We start from the raw sequence: 19,216 nt of genomic DNA, 5'->3' as shown, positions 1-19,216 counted from the left end.
CGGTAAGACTCCCCAACAACCATTGCTATCAGACAGTAGTTGCACAAAATAGAGACATACAAACCAGTGCAAAAATATAACCATCTAGAAAGGAGGGCAGAATTTATCCATTACAACAGACAACCATAAGTAACAAGAGCTAAAATAACCAAACAGATGAACAGCTAAAGATGTAGGTCAGCTTACACAGATGTCAATAATCATCATTTTAAATCATCCCACTGAACACATTTTGTTACACGAGGAGATAAATAATATCTAAAATATTTTAAAGAATTCTGTGGTTTCTTACAGAAGATGTTTTTCAAGCAAACAGCTCATAGCAATCATCTTCTAGTGTTTCCAATCCTGTTCATTCACTTGCAGTTCCCTTAGTTATATTTGGTAATCCTGGACTCATTTTTAGAAAAGTTAAGGTGTGTTCCCTCTATTACTTGCCAAATGTACACAAATCCCAACTATAGTGTCTATTGCATTATTAGGACATGAAATAAGAGTGGGTGATTTAAGAGAATGGTGTACTTCCGTTAGCAACTCTGAATGCTATGGTTGCAGTTCAGCAATTAACAGGCTTTGTGAATGCAAAGAAATGTGAAAAATCACCAGTTGTGAAAAATCAATCCAGTTTCTATTCTCCTATAAAAGGGCTGTAAGAAAAAAATGTGACCGAGGATTTTTTCCAAGCATGTATGTCATAAATTTCAATTTGGTTTATTTAGGCTGTAAACCTCAAGGATACGAGTGAACTGAAATACATTTTGGAAGACTTCTTATTTGATAATTAACAAAATATCTACATACTTATAGAAATCAATTGACCTGGAGTAGATGTTCTGTGTTTGTCACCAATATTTTATTGTAACTGGTAACTTGCACACTTTATAATAGAACAACAACAACAACAAGGGGAAAAAAAGGTTCACTATATACAGCCCCCATACAGGCTACTTGACTATACACAAGGCATAGTGATCATAACACAACCTAGTCTTCATAATAATTTGTGCACAAAAAGACACCATCAATCAGACATTATGTGAACATTACAGTGAAATGACATCACAAGTCCAGTGAAAATTCAGCATAATACAAAACATATTGATCTACTGCAAATGACATCCTTTAAAACAATAAGCCTTTATTCAGTAGTAACTTAACCAGAGTCTGAAGCAGAGATTTGTTGTGTAGTTATAAGTCTTTTAAGTGAAGCAACCTCTGCAGATAAGTTTGCTATGCCCTGCTTCAAATACAAGTTCTCTGACTCAGATACTTTGTAGACATTGTCTTTAATTTCAACAACTCCAGTTTTGCAACCACTCTGAATTTTTACATTGAGTTCCTTTGGGTGCCAGTGTTCTGGTTTGAGAGACCAGTCTTGAATATTAGTCACTTGAACAGAGAAAGGAGTGTGAGAAGAATGTACCAAATTTTGTGCATTGTGCTTTTCAAGCTCAAAATGTCTTTTAGATGTCATCTCAACTGGTGATGATAGTTTCTGTGTGGCATCATAGTCACTATCCATTGCTTCCACTTTGATTTGCATGGCTTTGGCCTTAATTCGAAGCTTGTGAGGCAGTGCAGAAGAGTTCACCTCTGGAACTTTAACTGTTGCGTGAACATTTTTAAGTTCAACTGGGGAATGAATTGGACCTTTAGGGACCTGCTGCTCATCTTCTCCATCAGATGACTTTCCTATGATCACATCATCAGCTTCTGAAGTTCTTGGAGAATTACTGGAGGACCTATTAACTTGCAGCAGAGGAGGGGAATGTGAGTACCCATTAAAGGTATTTACTATGTAGTTTGGAAACATGGATGCTGTATAGGAGCCTCTATCATCTCTTGACTCTCTTGCATAGTTCTCCAATTCCATTGGCTCCTGCTTTATAACTTGAAACTTATTTTCAGAACTTCTGCAATTATTCTGTATAGGACTTGCTTGAGTATGCTCTACTGAGGATACTTCAGACACATCAGACAAAGAGCTTTGTGGAGAGTGTTTGATGACAGAAATACAACTACTACCTACCATAGATGGTTCATGTTCATCCACAAATGAGTTAATATTTGATTTGGAAGTTTGATAGTCCTGGAAATACACAGCTGTTGAATTACTGAGCTTCTGTATCTCTTGGGCATATGCTGCAGAGCTAATTAAACCAAACTTTAGCTTCAGTGAAAGCAGCTCAGCCTTTAACGTGGCATTCTCCTCTCCTAATGCAATTAGTTTGTTCTCTAAGACAAGGTCATTCAGTCGTCGTTTTTCACGAGATCTTTTGGCAGCTTCGTTATTTTTTCGTCTTTTTTCCCAATACATAGCATCTTTCTTTTCATCTGGAATGAATTCCCGCTTTCTCCGACATGATGAAGATTTGTTTTTTCCACTATTTCCTTCATTAAGTATTATGTCTTCATTTGTAGCCAAGTCTTCAGACACTTCTGTTAAAGTAGAATTAAGCACCATGATTTTGTCCGTATTGCTACTTGCGTCAACAGGTGCCTGTTCCTTTTTAATGGTCTGCATTTTTCTCAACTGCATCAGAAGCAATTTTTAGTAGATCTATGATGAGTAACAGAGTGAGCTGTTTTCCCAGTGCTTCTCAAACCATAACTACCTAATAAATACAGTAATTCTAAATCCATATGCATTATTCCTTTTGTTTCATATTATTAAACAGAAGAATATTCAGATCCAATTTACTTCTTGAGAGATGTAATGGGAACTTGCTAAGTAACCTGTAACAAATAAAAAGCACCAATTATTAGTTGATTATTGCTGATTTTCTGCTTTAAAATGCTACTTTCAAAATACATAATTTACAATAATGATTGATTCATTAAACCTACTAGACTACAAAAGAAACTCAACAATGATCCAGTTACTTTATGTAACCAGCTAGCAGCTTTTCTCCCTCCCCCATGCAATTAAAAAACTTTAAAATAATGGTTCCTGTTTTCAAAACAAGTAAAGTCTGATCCAAAGAAAAGCAGTAAAAATAACATTTGGTTTTGATTCAACAATAATGTTGTCACAGAACTTCCCATTACATCGTTGACCAACTTAAGCCTCTACACTAACAGATGACTAGACATGTTGATTAGCAGCACTGGAAAATATCTTATCCCTCCATATAAAGATCTCTCTTCCAAAAGCAGCTGTGGTGTGTGATTCAGAAATGTTATATATTTGGGTCCATTACAGATTAAAAATAACCCACGCTGATTTAAAGAGGTTAGAATGTTTTTTTCTTTGCCTTAAAATAATGACAGAGAACACATTCCAGCTACACAGCACATAAAAATAATTAACTTTTAAAACATATATTATTTTTACATTTAGTATAGAGATCACATGACATTTAAGAACCCTTTTTGCCTGGTCATATCAATATAATTTAGTTTAAGCACAAGTTATATAATTCTGACACGCCACTTTTTTTCAAAAATCAACAACAAAGAAAAAAAATGTTACATAAGGTTGATCTCTCGTATCTAAAAGAAAAAACTATTGAGTAATTAGTGAAATTACATTAAGATAACAACATTTACTAACATAATTCTCATTTGAAAAATGTTTTTTACTATACCACAGTACAATTTAGCAATATTTAAGGATACACAGCTGCAGCAAAACACTGCACAAATTAGAATAGAAGTTTAAATCTGAAATGGGATCATCAACTAAAGAAAACTAGCTTAACCTTTAACTCAAGACATTTTGTCATTAAAATTTGACTTAGCATTTAAGCTGGCATTTTGTATTATTTAATTCATATCAGTACAAAAATACTTTGTTCTCATAACAAAATTTCTTTTTGATCCTAGACATAGTTTCCCTCCATACCAAATTTTCCATGGTTAGTCATGTTCCCGATAAAATAAATTTAGCAAGACAACTGCTTTTACAGACTATCTTTATGCTGCCTGCATATTTAAAAAAATAAATATAACAGTGACTTTAGCTTAATATCACTATTTATTGGGCATGTGTTTACACTGACTAATGAAACTAATTTTAACTTTATCAGCTGGGAAAGTTACAAAAAAATAAATGAATTGTATTCTGCCAGTTTCTCTTGTCTTTTTCAGAAGGCAAAGTGGAGTGAGTGATGTAATAACAATTAATCAGGGATCATAAAGACTTGGGTTTCAAGTTGGGTTCTGTTTCATCAAACCATGCCAACTCCTCTGTCATGAACAATTAACACGTTTAATAGAACAGCTAAGCAGACTTTCCTAAAATCCATGGTTAATTACTGGCTTATAACTATTTGTCTTTGGTAATGAAACCTTAATGGAAAATGAAGTCAAGAGCTAACCACTCCATAGACAACATTAACTATTTACAGCAACAGCACCGCCCCAAATTACTGTGCTTGCAAAGCAGAAATATAACTAATATACAAATAACTACACAATTAGGCCTGATCTAAAGCCCATGGTGAAGTCAATGGGAGTCACTCCATTAAGTTAAACATGCTTTGCATCAGGCCTTTATAGAAAGAAACTCCCCACCACATATCCCCACTCTTCATATAAAATTCTCTATAGTTTGTTTTCCTAAAGTACCATTACAGCAATTCTGCTTATTACAATGCAATATTTTAGCATTAGTATAACTGAATGCAGTATAATACTGTTAAAAATTCAGTGTTGAACATATGGATCTTAATGTACATTTCTTTAAATGAGTCAGAACGCTTGCAATACAGGTAAAATGTTTAAATGCATCACATAATGTTGTGTTACAGTAACAAAAAATATAATCGCAAAAAGAAAAGGAGTACTTGTGGCACCTTAGAGACTAACCAATTTATTTGAGCATGAGCTTTCGTGAGCTACAGCTCACTTCATCAGATGTTTACCGTGGAAACTGCAGCAGACTTTATATACACACAGAAATCATGAAACAATACCTCCTCCCACCCCACTGTCCTGCTGGTAATAGCTTATCTAAAGTGATCAACAGGTGGGCCATTTCCAGCACAAATCCAGGTTTTCTCACCCTCCACCCCCCCACACAAATTCACTCTCCTGCTGGTGCTAGCCCATCCAAAGTGACAACTCTTTACATAATCAAGTCGGGCTATTTCCTGCATAGATCAAGGTTTTCTCACATCCCCCCCACCCCCATACACACACAAACTCACTCTCCTGCTGGTAATAGCTCATCTAAACTGACCATTCTCCAGGTTTAAATCCAAGTTAAACCAGAACATCTGGGGGGGGGGGGTAGGAAAAAACAAGAGGAAACAAGCTACCTTGCATAATGACTTAGCCACTCCCAGTCTCTATTTAAGCCTAAATTAATAGTATCCAATTTGCAAATGAATTCCAATTCAGCAGTTTCTCGCTGGAGTCTGGATTTGAAGTTTTGAAGAAACTTCCTGAAAAAGCACAAGATCAAATCCGCACAGACACACCCCTGGAACCCCGACCTGGGATATTCTATCTACTACCCAAGATCCATAAACCTGGAAATCCTGGGCGCCCCATCATCTCAGGCATTGGCACCCTGACAGCAGGATTGTCTGGCTATGTAGACTCCCTCCTCAGGCCCTACGCTACCAGCACTCCCAGCTACCTTCGAGACACCACTGACTTCCTGAGGAAACTTCAATCCATCGGTGATCTTCCTGATAACACCATCCTGGCTACTATGGATGTAGAAGCCCTCTACACCAACATTCCACACAAAGATGGACTACAAGCCGTCAAGAACACTATCCCCGATAATGTCACGGCTAACCTGGTGGCTGAACTTTGTGACTTTGTCCTTACCCATAACTATTTCACATTTGGGGACAATGTATACCTTCAGATCAGCGGCACTGCTATGGGTACCCGCATGGCCCCACAGTATGCCAACATTTTTATGGCTGATTTAGAACAACGCTTCCTCAGCTCTCGTCCCCTAAAGCCCCTACTCTACTTGCGCTATATTGATGACATCTTCATCATCTGGACCCATGGAAAAGAAGCCCTTGAGGAATTCCACCATGATTTCAACAATTTCCATCCCACCACCAACCTCAGCCTGGTCCAGTCCACACAAGAGATCCACTTCCTGGACACTACAGTGCTAATAAACAATGGCCACATAAACACCACCCTATACCGTAAACCTACTGACCGCTATTCCTACCTGCATGCCTCCAGCTTTCACCCTGACCACACCACACGATCCATCGTCTACAGCCAAGCTCTGCGATACAACCGCATTTGCTCCAACCCCTCAGACAGAGACAAACACCTACAAGATCTCTGTCAAGCTTTCTTACAACTACAATACCCACCTGCAGAAGTAAAGAAACAGATTGATAGAGCCAGAAGAGTTCCCAGAAGTTACCTACTACAGGACAGGCCTAACAAAGAAAATAACAGAACGCCACTAGCCGTCACCTTCAGCCCCCAACTAAAACCCCTCCAACGCATTATTAAGGATCTACAACCTATCCTAAAGGATGACCCAACACTCTCACAAGTCTTGGGAGACAGGCCAGTCCTTGCCTACAGACAGCCCCGCAACCTGAAGCAAATACTCACCAACAACCACATACCACACAACAGAACCACTAACCCAGGAACTTATCCTTGCAACAAAGCCCGTTGCCAATTGTGCCCACATATCTATTCAGGGGACACCATCACAGGGCCTAATAACATCAGCCACACTATCAGAGGCTCGTTCACCTGCACATCCACCAATGTGATCTATGCCATCATGTGCCAGCAATGCCCCTCTGCCATGTACATTGGTCAAACTGGACAGTCTCTACGTAAAAGAATAAATGGACACAAATCAGATGTCAAGAATTATAACATTCATAAACCAGTCGGAGAACACTTCAATCTCTCTGGTCACGCAATCACAGACATGAAGGTCGCTATCTTAAAACAAAAAAACTTCAAATCCAGACTCCAGCGAGAAACTGCTGAATTGGAATTCATTTGCAAATTGGATACTATTAATTTAGGCTTAAATAGAGACTGGGAGTGGCTAAGTCATTATGCAAGGTAGCTTGTTTCCTCTTGTTTTTTCCTACCCCCCCCCCCCCCCAGATGTTCTGGTTTAACTTGGATTTAAACCTGGAGAATGGTCAGTTTAGATGAGCTATTACCAGCAGGAGAGTGAGTTTGTGTGTGTATGGGGGTGGGGGGGATGTGAGAAAACCTTGATCTATGCAGGAAATAGCCCGACTTGATTATGTAAAGAGTTGTCACTTTGGATGGGCTAGCACCAGCAGGAGAGTGAATTTGTGTGGGGGGGTGGAGGGTGAGAAAACCTGGATTTGTGCTGGAAATGGCCCACCTGTTGATCACTTTAGATAAGCTATTACCAGCAGGACAGTGGGGTGGGAGGAGGTATTGTTTCATGATTTCTGTGTGTATATAAAGTCTGCTGCAGTTTCCACGGTAAACATCTGATGAAGTGAGCTGTAGCTCACGAAAGCTCATGCTCAAATAAATTGGTTAGTCTCTAAGGTGCCACAAGTACTCCTTTTCTTTTTGCGAATACAGACTAACACGGCTGTTCCTCTGAAAAAATATAATCAATCCGGTCAACTGGAAATTGAAATCATTTCCAGAATGTTCATCCTTTGACTTATGTCATATAAAATACAACACACAGGTTACATTTACATTATTCTGTTGCACTGGGATTACTGGATCAAAAGAATTCTGACCAGTAACTATCTTGGCATATTATGAACACTGGCAATCATATTTATTCAAGTCATTAAATAATTTTTGGCTTTCCAATGAGGAAATGTATCCACTTTCTAAAGTACATAATGTGAAACAGTACACCTCTTCTATCAAATATCAATGAAAACATATCTTTACCAGAAGTTATGTATTTATTCTTTTAGACTCTGATCCAATTCTTATTGAGGTCAGTGGGATACAGTGGGCCTTCAGTGGGAGTTGGATCAGACCCGAATGACACAGAGATTTGAGTAAAATATAAAATGTAGTAGATAACTGAAATCAAAATCAGATACCAGTCATTGATACTCCTAGAAGAGGGGATACTTATATACATACAAGCTTATATCCTATACATTAATGTGCTGTGCTGTACAAGCTGGAACTTCAAGGTCTTTTTAAAGTTATTAGTCACTGAAAATACTCAACAGTGATAGGGATTTGATGATAATTAGTTATTTGTACGTATTTTTAAAATATTTACATTATTTGAAACTTTCAAGCTATATACAAGCCAGCTTAAGTAGCAACATGATCTTATCACAATTATTCTCATCTTCCTTCCCCTTTCATTCTTATTGTGGGAGTGTGGTGTTTTGTCTTTCAATTAGATTGTGTTTCAAGGCAAGAATCGTGTCTTTATATGTTTTTGTACAACATTCAGCATGAGACCCCAGTCCATCCTGAATGAAGCTTTGGGGCACTACCATTATACATATAATTAGGAACAATAATAATAAAATAATATTAATAGTAATAAAAATAATAACAGATAATTGGCAGGATCAGAATTATTACAAACCCATCCAAACACCGAATACTCAAAATTCAGTTCTTTACCACCAATCTTTTCTCAGTCACTGGGAGTTTTGAGTATGCAATGATTCCAAATTCATATGTACTTTCACAGGGCAATATTCAGGCCTCAGGTTGCACTTAAGCAAAAAAATACAACCAGGGTGGGCTGTAATATTTCGCTTACTGCAGAGTTCATGCGCCACAGGACTTCTGCAGATTGGGGTATTCCAAGGAGGCATGGTCTGCTTGTTTCAACAAACATATCTCCTGTTTTGGCCACACTCCATCTTGTGCATATTACTGGTGCCCTTGGCATGAATAACCTGAATGAGGGAGGGACTGTACACGAGTCCATGGCTCATCTAAATATGTGTTCAAAACAACAGTGCTTTGCAGGCAACATTCATATGCGTCCCCGGCCTGTATCCATGTGAGAAGTTCATAAGGTCTAAATTTGGCCAATGATTTTTATGTCAACCTTATATAATTGCCACTTATGTCAAAAGCTTTGACATTATGCTTTTGGTAAATCATTAAAGCACCAGCAAATTATTAGTTCTATCAGTATCTTCCTTGAACATTTGTATCATCTTATTGAAAACTGCCATTATACAAACGGAGAACTAAAATCCTTTGTCTGTTAATGGTTTTCCTTGCGGATCAGCCCAATACAGAGTCTGTAAACAAATTAAATTCCATCTGATGATAATGGCAAAATGCCTTCAATAAAAACAGCCATTTCACTTCAATTGTATTTTATAATTCCACTGAAAACATGAGTATTTACACATAAACTAATGAACTGTAATGATTCCTCTGACTACATTTCAAATTCCAATATTTTCCCTTATGATTAATTTTGCAATTACTTTATCACTCCCTCAAAGTATTCTAAAACCAACATTTAATACGGCTGTACATTAATCACTGCTGATGGTTTTTATTTATTTAATTATTTATTGGGTTGGTTGACGTTAATGGCATTGAGTGCCAATTCAACAGTGTAATAGCATTCAACCCTATTAACTTAATTACAGACCCAATCCTGCTCCACTGCAATTTTGCCATTGACTTCAATCCGAGCAGAGTCCGACCTCAGATTCAAGAGCTAATATGACTGTTCTCTAAAATTCATACTAATGAAACAAGAAATGATGTACACAGAAGCCATGAGATGTTAATTTATCCATGGATTTTAAAATATTGAAGCACTCAGATATTCTCAAGATATTATAAAAGTCCTGATCATGCAGCTCTTACTCACATTCATATTATATACTTAAATAAGCACAACAGTTACAGGACTGGGCCATAATTTTGACTCTCTTTGTTCTTTCTAATGTAATCATGTAGGTCAATTGTGTGTTGAAATACACACATGTGGTTCCCATACACATGTGTTTCCCAAGCCAAAATATGACCCATATTGTTTTACTGAACAAGATTTACGTTCCTTAGCAAAGAATGATTCTATATTTATCAAAAATAATTTGCATTATATCCATGATTACATTCTTCAAAAATGTTTTATGCAACTCTTTCTACAGTGTTGTTTTAACATTGGTTGTTATCAGGGCCACCGAGAGGATTTTGGGGACCTAAGGCAAAACCTAAAACTGAACCTCCCCACCCGCATCCTTCCAAGAAAATTATCATGGAAACAAAAGAATTTAAGAAGAGAAGAGGGGATAGGGTGTCAGAGAGACCCCAGGCCTGTGGGATCACTGCCCTCCCTGTGGAGATAGTGGGGAGGGGCTCTGCCCAGTGTGAGGCTAGGGGGCTGCTCCCAGTCCCACCTCTCCCTGAGTTCCAGCCCTACTACTGGTGGGAGTGGTATACCTAATTCCACTCCCACCTCCGGGCTCTCGGCCTGGTGGGTGGCCTTGGGCCCAGTGTGATGATGCCAGTGGCGGTGCTGGTGGGATGTGGGCCCCGCTGGGGTGAGCAAGTCACTCCCCACACTATTGATGGTGGCCCCAAACCTGCGCCCAGATCCAACACCTCTCACTCAGACTTGGCCCAGTTGCCCCTCCATCATTTTGGGGTGACTGGGAGAAACTCTCCCCTCTTCCCCGACTCCGGCAGCCCTGGTAATTATTTCTGTTCCCTCAACATTCTGGTGATGACTGCGCTGGACCAAATGAAATACAGTTTCAAGACATTTTTTGAATCACTCTGCAATTTTCTAAAATCAAAAGTCTACAAATCTTAGAGTCCTCCCAAGAGCAAGACTACTGCAAAATATTCATTTCTAATATTTCTAAAGTGAGAACCATGTATTCTGTCACTGTGACTTCTTAGCACCTATTTAAATAAACACTGTCAAGTATAATATAAACAATTTGCTAAACCAACCAACCAAGCAAACTAAATTTAAGTATATATATTTAGATTTCCAATTGTTGTTTTCAATGTTTTGCATAGTTATCATTAAATATGTTATCGTTAGCATCCTGTCATGGGGCAACTATTTTAAAGTCTCTTCATGAACCAGAAACACTGGCATTCCTAGGCACCCAACCCAACAACCATTTTGCACTCAACAATTCTAAAAAATTAAGAATATACTTAGTATTTTCCATCTTCAAAGCACTTTACAAGTATTTGCTGACTAAATGACCCCAACACCTTAATAAGTGAAGATGTATTATCATCCCCATTTTCCAGCTGGGGAAACTGAGGGTGCAATTTTGAAAGTGAGCATGCAGCCAAATACTACATCTAGACTAAGAGCTAGGGATGTGATTCTCCTGTTCAAGTACTCATACTCCTGCCAGCTCTCATAGAGGTAGTACAAATATAAATAGCAGTTTAGCAGTGGTAGAACAGGTCATGGCAGCAGTGGCACAGCTGAGCCATGCTGAGTACGAATATGCCTGAACCTGGTGAATATGTACTTGACTCAGCTCAGCCATGCCTCCACTGACGCCATCAAGGCTACACTGCTATTTATACTCATGCTAACTCCATGAGAGCTAGCCCGAGTATATGTCCTCAAGCAGGGGGAATCACAGCCTTAGCTTGTAGCGTAGATGTAACCTAAATTAACAGGTGAGTCTGAGGAACCAAATCTCCTCCACAATTTGGAGCCTGTCTACAACTACTCTTTGCAGATTATAGGCAAATGTAGTACCAGGAATTTCTACTGCCCTGGGAATAGATCTTCACCTTGTGTAAACTGTCATAGTTCCATTTTTGAAGTTAATTCAGTTATGACACACTGAAGTTAATGAAGCTATGACAATTTACCCCAGCTGAGGATCTGGCCGCTATGGTCTGAGCCAAACCCCACTGAAGGCATTCAAAATAATCCCATTTTGAAGGCATTCAAAACAATCCAAAATAATCGCCACTGGCTTGAGTGGATCCAGAATGCCAGCCCTCATGCAGGTTTGTGAGTCAGCCAACCCATGCAGTTTAGATCAGATGAAGTTTAGCCTTTCTGGGACCACACTGGTGAACAGGATTACATGGTATGACTGAGTGGCTGCTCAAAGTTACAGAGGAAACATGATAAAATTAGGATTAGAATTCTGATATTATCTACTATTTTTAATCCTGTGCACATAACACACCTCTCTCAAATCAATGAGCATCTTAAGCGTTTAAAGACTGAAGGATCAATCCATAATTAAATTACAGATCAGTGTGATACTCATTATGATGTTTTCACACAAGATGAAACATTTTGGATAAAACTTCTGTATTTTACTTTTTTAAAGGTAATAAAAAGAGGAATCTACTTGATTCTCTTACATTCACATTAAGTGTATTGTTAATGTATTAGATTCTCCACAGTCGCACAAATACAGTAAAGCTTATCAAGGCCATTGAAATACTATATTACTTCCATATTGTCAAACTTGAAGCTGTACCCAGCAGGTTGAAGTCTTATGAAAGGCCTTCAGCGTTAGGAAACACACTTCTGTTACTGTTTATCTTAATAATTACAGATTAACTCATTAAAGTATAGTTTGATTCTCAAAGGTTAATAACACAAATTATGCAAATAAAATCATCTGGAGAGAACTGAATGTGTGTTAAAAATAGCTGTTGCTCAAAAGGTCAGTCAAGGTTAGTAGCCCACATTTGACCTATATTTTCTTCCTATTTGTTTGGAAAGCCTGTGTAATTCTCTATTGATTTTTTTTTTATTTTTCCAAAACAAATGCTTCAGTGCTTTGTTTTAGAAGAAATCAGTGTAATTAATTCAGAGTACTTAGTAGCAATCTTAAGGATAAGCTGGTAGTGTAAAGGTGCACAGAAAGACATACTCGGGTAAAGAAACATATTTCATTATTATGGTTCTAATGGGTTTTTATAAAAAATACTAAATTGAGCTAAAAATAATTTGTAAAATTATGAAGACTATAACAGGAAGATTTTTCCTATGTCACTTGCTGCTTCATAATAAACATTTTAGATTATGCAAGATCACTATTTTCATATTAAAAGGTTTCCAAAAACAAAATCACAACCTAGCTAATTTCAAACACTGAAAAAATTCTTTTGTTTTGTTTTCCCCTCAATTAAAGGCCATAAGACAAAAATACAAAAATGATTATGGAATGTTGTTTCAATTATACCTAAAACAAATAACATTTTTATGTATTAATTGTACTGTATTCTCACCAATCCAAAATATGAGCCAGATCCTCAGCTGGTGTAAACTAGTGCTGTTCTATTGAAGGCAGTGGTACTATGTCAATGTACATCAGCTGATGATTTGGTCCTTTTTCTCTGCCATAAGAAATGACGTGCAAAAAAGTGAAACATCATGATGTAATAGACAATATGTGTAATAATTTCTAACACACATTGCAAATGAAACAGAAATAGCAATATATGTAGGCCCCAATCCTGCAAGATGATCCAGATGCATGGACCACTGTGGACTTTGCTTGGACTCCATGCAAATGTAGGGGTGAGTCCATCCCTACAGAGCCAGTTGCAGGACTGGGGCCTACATTGAACTGCTTGTGATGCAAACTCCATGAGAGGTTGAGTTTGGTTATTCAGTCAGAAACCCTTATCATGAAACTCAGCAACAGAACAGAAAACTGAGTCAAAGCTGTATGATAACCCTGCAAGATGGTAACTAAAACAGGATACATGCAAAAAACCAGAAAATATTCCAGCACAGAATGACAAGGAGTGAAAGCTTTAAAAGCACATTCCATTTAATCTTCTATTTACTACCACTGGGATGTGAACATTTCTTCCTAAACTTGTTAAAACAATGAAGAGTCTATGCTCTGATGAGTGTGGGCTTCCTTGACAAAACATATTATCAACAAACACAAAATAGAAGACTCTAAGCATGTGTTAATAATAAACAATATATGCTAAAAATATGAACTTCATTTTATTATAACAGTATTTTTACTCCATAATCAAATTATATAATTTTCCTACAGACATCCACAGCAGAGAAAACTAAAAAAAAGTTGTAAAAAGGGTATTTCTTTCCAATCAAAAAGAAAATCTCTTATGTAATATCCATGCTCACAATTTACAAAGTCTTTCAGTATTCCTATGTTATGCTAATTTGGACAAGCACCAACTCAAGTGTAAGTTAGGCAGGAAAAAACACAGGATATCAAACAATATATTAATGCTAATAAATTTCAGGCACACTTTTTTAAAAATAGAGAAACAAAGAAGGAGTTCTCAAGGGCATTGTTTCTATCACATTTTGAATCAAATTCAATATGTCTTCATTTTTCAAGTCCTTACTTTTGACAGTCAAGCTCACCCCACCACTGTCAGTTAAAATTACCAATATTTGAATGAAAATGTTTACCTAAATGGGTTTTTAACTCTGAAAAATAGTTTAACATTTAAATTAATTGATATTTTGCCTGGGAAGGGACCACAGGATTTGGGCATATATTTGCATCTTTTTTTATTACATATCCTAAGCACATTTATATCTCATAACTGGCTGTAATTATCATGGCAAGGTCACCTGGAAGCATCTATTAAGCTGATGACTCAGACACATGACTTAACTGTGTGTAGTAAGACTCAAACAAAGAATTTTATTGTTCAAGTTATTGCATCACAGTGATGTTATAACTGCAGCTCACAAAAATATGGCAACAGGGTTGCTGTCTGGAAAAACAAACTGCATAAATGTTGTTTGCATAACCATTTGCTAAAGTAAGTCAGCTTAAAATGAGCAAAAGATATCTTGAAATAAAAAAAGACAAGTGCTTGAACAAGTAGAACAGTGACTGATATATTCTGTTGACTATATAATCATGCTATAATCAGCAAAAGCAATATCTGCGTGTTCCACAATTTTCAGCAAAAGTTTGGCAAATACCGTTTCTTCATAGGCTAAGAAAAGCTGTGAGGAGGTCGCAGAAGTTCATATTGCTTGTGGGAAGACTGTAAGCTTTTTGACACCTTTTAAATCATTTCCTTAGAAAATCCATTCAAACAGAAACGTGAAGCTTTGAGGGCAAATCCAGGAAGCTGGATATTTTGAAAGCTAGTTAACAATTCTTTAGAGAATAAGTCAAGCTAAAAATAGAAGATAACTAAAAATGGAAAGTGAAGGCAGATAATTCTGAAAAATGTTAAAACATTAAAAGTCAAATAAAGATATCTATAATGTAACAACTTTTATAGTAGTTTCTGCTAGTGCCAAAAATGTGAAGGAGCATTGCTCAGTGTTCCTTGATTTTGCTGGTTTAAATCATGTCTTGGGACAAACCTGCAGACCTTATTCAGTGAAAATTCCTATTGAAGTCAGTGTTTTGACTGACGACAATAAGAATAATGCCCTTAGCATTATATTAACGTAGGCTTTGTGTTGCATGAATTACTGAGTGTGGTAAGGTAAATTCAAAATAGATTTTATATACAGATAATTGGAGCTCAAATAAATTTGTTAGTCTCTAAGGTGCCACAAGTACTCCTTTTCTTTATACTTGAATTTGATCATTCAAGATGCAAGGATAAGGAGTAATCACAGGATATTTTTTTTTTAAAAAAAAGGAGTACTTGTGGCACTTTAGAGACTAACAAATTTATCTGAGCATAAGCTTTCGTGAGCTACAGCTCACTTCATCGGATGCAGACTAACACAGCTGCTACTCTGAAACAGGATATTTTTTGAACATATTTGTCAATAACGCCAAATAGATACATTGTCACATTGTTTTGAGTCAAATTCAGCAAAAGGCATAAACCCACTTAAATAATAAAAATGTGCACGGCTGTGTCTCAGTTTCCACTTCTGTAAAACGGGGATCTTACCTGCAGCACAAGGTGTTGTAGGAGTAAATTACTCAATAGTGTAGTGTTTGGAACAAGTGAAGTTCGAATTGTTATTACCAGGCTCAGGAGTGCAAGTGTGTGGGGGGCTGGCGAGGGGGAGGGCACAGTCCTGCTCTATAGTGCGCTTGTCTCTAACGTCCAACAGAAGTAAAATACTCTCTCTGTGTAAAATTCAAAGACATGAGCGGGCGACTAAACTATGCGAGCCGCCCTAGAAAGCCCAATATCGTACGCGTGGCTGCCAAGCCTAGGCACAAAGGCTGCTGAAGCAGGGCGCTCTGGTTGGTGCAGGAGAGAACGTGGGAGCGGGCTGAATTGCTTAACATGTTTCCATTCTCAACACAGAGGGAGAGACGCTTCCTTTCCCCTCCTTCCCTCCCCCCTTCGGCTGCGTGTTAATGAACAGCGAGTACACACACTACGTGACTGGAGACGCATCCCTCCCACTGCCGAGCCTGTTCTTCTCTCGCTCGCTCCCTGTCAGTACAAAACAACCGAGTATTATTATCTTGCCTTATTTACTCCGCTTTCCTTAACACTCGTGCTCAGCCCAGGCTGCCCTCCCCAAGCACTCGCCTCCTCCCGCCCTTCCCGGGGCTCAGGGCTGCCTCCCATCCGCCCCCAGCTCCAGAACAAAGGAATGCGGAGCAGCAGCAGCGCCATCCGCCTCCCCAGTCACAATAACCAACGCCTAGTTCTGCGGCCCCTCCCCACGCAAACCCCTCCCCGGGTAAGACAGCTACTTTGGGAAGGGGCTGCTGCTCTCCTCCAAGCAGTAGGAGGTCCTCAGACCTGCACCAGCACTCCCGCCCAATGGACTAAGCCCACAGCCCTTAAGCCTACCCTTCCCTCCCTCCCCCCACAAAAAATTACACATCCACCCACCCTCCTACCTATGCACCAGCTACATTGACTCCACATGGGCAGCAGGGAATAATGTGCAACAACAATAATACACACTGTAAACTGGGGGCCGTGGCTAAAATCAGGTTCGGTTCCTGGAAAGAGCTTGACCTCCTTAATTATCTTACTTATTTAATTCACCTAAGAAAGGAGTCCAGTCTTCTCTATAAGGGCACATTTAAAGACCCTGCCCCCGATTTTGCATCCCCGGCTTCAGCCGTTGAAACCAGTGGCAGTTCTGGCTCCACAAGGAATTCAGGTTCGGGGCCATTAATAGTTTGCAACATATAAAGGAAATATTCTTATTTTCTCATTAAGCATCATCGTCATTATTCTAAGCTTTGCCTGTGTACACTTTATTGTGATCATAGGCAGAGGATAATCAAAAACTGGTTTAATATAAAATGTAATACTGACCTACATCAGCTTTTCTCATGTGACATTCTAAACCACCAATATTTAACGTGAATGGGAAACCCCTTCCACCAGGCCTCCCCCCCCCCTGTCCCCCGCGTTTTACTTCGCCCGGGTTCATTACGATCACGAAGGGAGGTGACAGACTATCTTGTTTCTTCGGTGCTGTTGGCATGATCTAAAATTTGTATCAATCCCTTTAATATTTTTTTTAAATGAAAGCCAATTCCTAGCAAAATGCTTAGCGTCTGGGAGAAATACCTTCCTAAAAATACAGCCTTATCAAAGCGTGGGATTAAAAACTCAGCCAAATGGCCTTGAACGTCTATTTGTCCAGCTCTGGAGAAAAGACCGAAATAGCACATGAAGCCACAAGCGCTAAACTGTGATAGGGCTAAATATAGATTAACACAAATTTCATTATAAGGGTATATACCACATTCAGCAACCACGAGTTACCTCCCTACTTACCATTTGACTACTTTCCTTGTTAAACACATCTTTTAAAAAATCTGTTACAGTGGCATTTTTTTTAGCCTGGGATTGTCCTAGTTTCTTTGTATCGAGATTATAAAATCGCGTAATTAGCTCCCTCTTTCTACCCTGACTGCCAGCAAATTCTGTGGTTACATAATGCAACATTTCCAGGAACTATTAAATTATCAGTATTGTAGTGTCTGAAAAACAGTGAGCAAAGTGAGGGAAAAGGCACAGACAAATACAAACTAATATAATTTGAGAGAACTAAATGCTACATGTACTCTTTTCCATGTATAAAAACAAGATCCCTGAGCGCAAAGTGAATATGTAAACTCGCCGACAGTCACTGACAATCGGCATAAAAACTCCTTATTTGGTGTGAAATACACAAAAAATTAGTGCATTTAATGATCTAATTCCCTAAATCTGCACCAAAATTACCAAAAGTATTGCACACGCAACACACACACATCACATCCAAATGCTTGCCAGTACACAGTGAACAGATTATGCAATGTGCGAAAGAACAAGACCCACAAACCTTACCTCGGGCTTGTTACACAGTCAGAGGGTAAAAAGGGTCTGAGGTATGTTGTTTTTTTTAATCTAAAATAGGTAAATTTTTAAACAGACATTTTCTAAATTCCTTCTCGTGTTATTATTCCTTTAACTAACCTTCTTTTCGCAGGCAAAACCAGTATTTTAATCAGCTATTTCCCCACTCCTCCAGATATATCCTTTCCCCACCCAGAGGGAGATGGATCAGCGTCAGATCAAATCTCCCTGGCGCTTTTCTCCATGAAAACATCAATTTTCCTCAAACAAGAAGACATATTATGCAACAACAATGTAGCCAAAGCCAGCAAACAAGCAGCAGCAGCTCCAAGTCTACGTGCTGTCCAGAGGGCGCTGCAATCAAAGCGGCCACCTTAAGGTGGCGAGTCCCAGTACTGACATGCTAGCAAAAGTTTTTAATATAGATATACATAATACACACACGCACGCACACATACACATCGCCAACACGCGTCTCTATCCAGCTACGTGGAGCTATCGAGAGAGATTTACACACGCACACACCGATAAGTGTGTAAGACAAGCGAGGGGAGCACCACACCGAGGGATCCAGTGTAGACTACAAGCCATTACAATGTTACCTTACCTTCATAATCGCCACTGGTAGAATGGAATAAGCTGTAGCCTCCCAGCAAACCGCTAGCTTTTGCCTCTGTTCTTCTCCCGATCGCTCTGGGGAGCGGGACGGGAGAACTCGGTGTGAGGGGCTGTGAAGCCCCGGAAGCCCCTTGCACCAGTCCTGCGCGGGGAGCAGCTTCGGTATCAGCCAGGGCGCGAGCGCGGCTGCTGCTGCTGCTGCTGCTGCTACTGCCGCCGCCGTTGGAGAGGGATCTGTGTTAGTAGGTCAGTCCTGTACACTCCTCACAACGCACAGTCCTCATGCCAGCCTTTGCTGTGACTGGCAGCGGCCCGTCCCCAATCAGAGCTCGGCGCTCTCGGGGTGCAGCCAATGGAGGCCTCCCGGAGGGGAGTCATAGGGGCAGGCCCAGACTTGAATTGAACCCCCTTTCCTCCTCCCTCATCACTCCCCCCCCCCCCCCGCCCTCTG

The 19,216-nt window shown here is 39.1% G+C and overlaps 1 protein-coding gene across 2 annotated transcripts; it reads right to left on the bottom strand.

Moving 5' to 3' along the window:
* Nucleotides 1-831: 831 nt before the first annotated feature.
* On the bottom strand, nucleotides 832-19,194 carry NFIL3 (nuclear factor, interleukin 3 regulated). 2 transcript variants are annotated; one of them, XM_073344890.1, is made up of 2 exons: nucleotides 18,755-19,194; nucleotides 832-2,736 (listed from the first exon to the last, which is right to left on the bottom strand). In XM_073344890.1, exon 2 carries the CDS (start codon nucleotides 2,537-2,539, stop codon nucleotides 1,154-1,156), a length of 1,386 nt encoding a protein of 461 aa, XP_073200991.1. In that variant the 5' UTR covers nucleotides 2,540-2,736; nucleotides 18,755-19,194; the 3' UTR covers nucleotides 832-1,153. The 2 variants fall into 2 exon arrangements, with proteins under 2 accessions (XP_073200991.1, XP_073200992.1); XM_073344891.1 differs by lacking the exon at nucleotides 18,755-19,194 and adding an exon at nucleotides 18,268-18,552.
* Nucleotides 19,195-19,216: the final 22 nt, after the last annotated feature.

The sequence above is a fragment of the Lepidochelys kempii genome, chromosome 5 (assembly GCF_965140265.1).
Source record: "Lepidochelys kempii isolate rLepKem1 chromosome 5, rLepKem1.hap2, whole genome shotgun sequence".
Taxonomy (NCBI): Eukaryota; Metazoa; Chordata; order Testudines; family Cheloniidae; genus Lepidochelys; species Lepidochelys kempii.
This window is presented reverse-complemented; position numbering and strand designations above follow the sequence as displayed.

Coding starts and splice junctions, on each gene's coding strand:
- NFIL3 (XM_073344890.1), bottom strand. CDS start 2,539: ATGCAGTTGAGAAAAATGCAGACCATTAAAAAGGAACAGGCACCTGTT.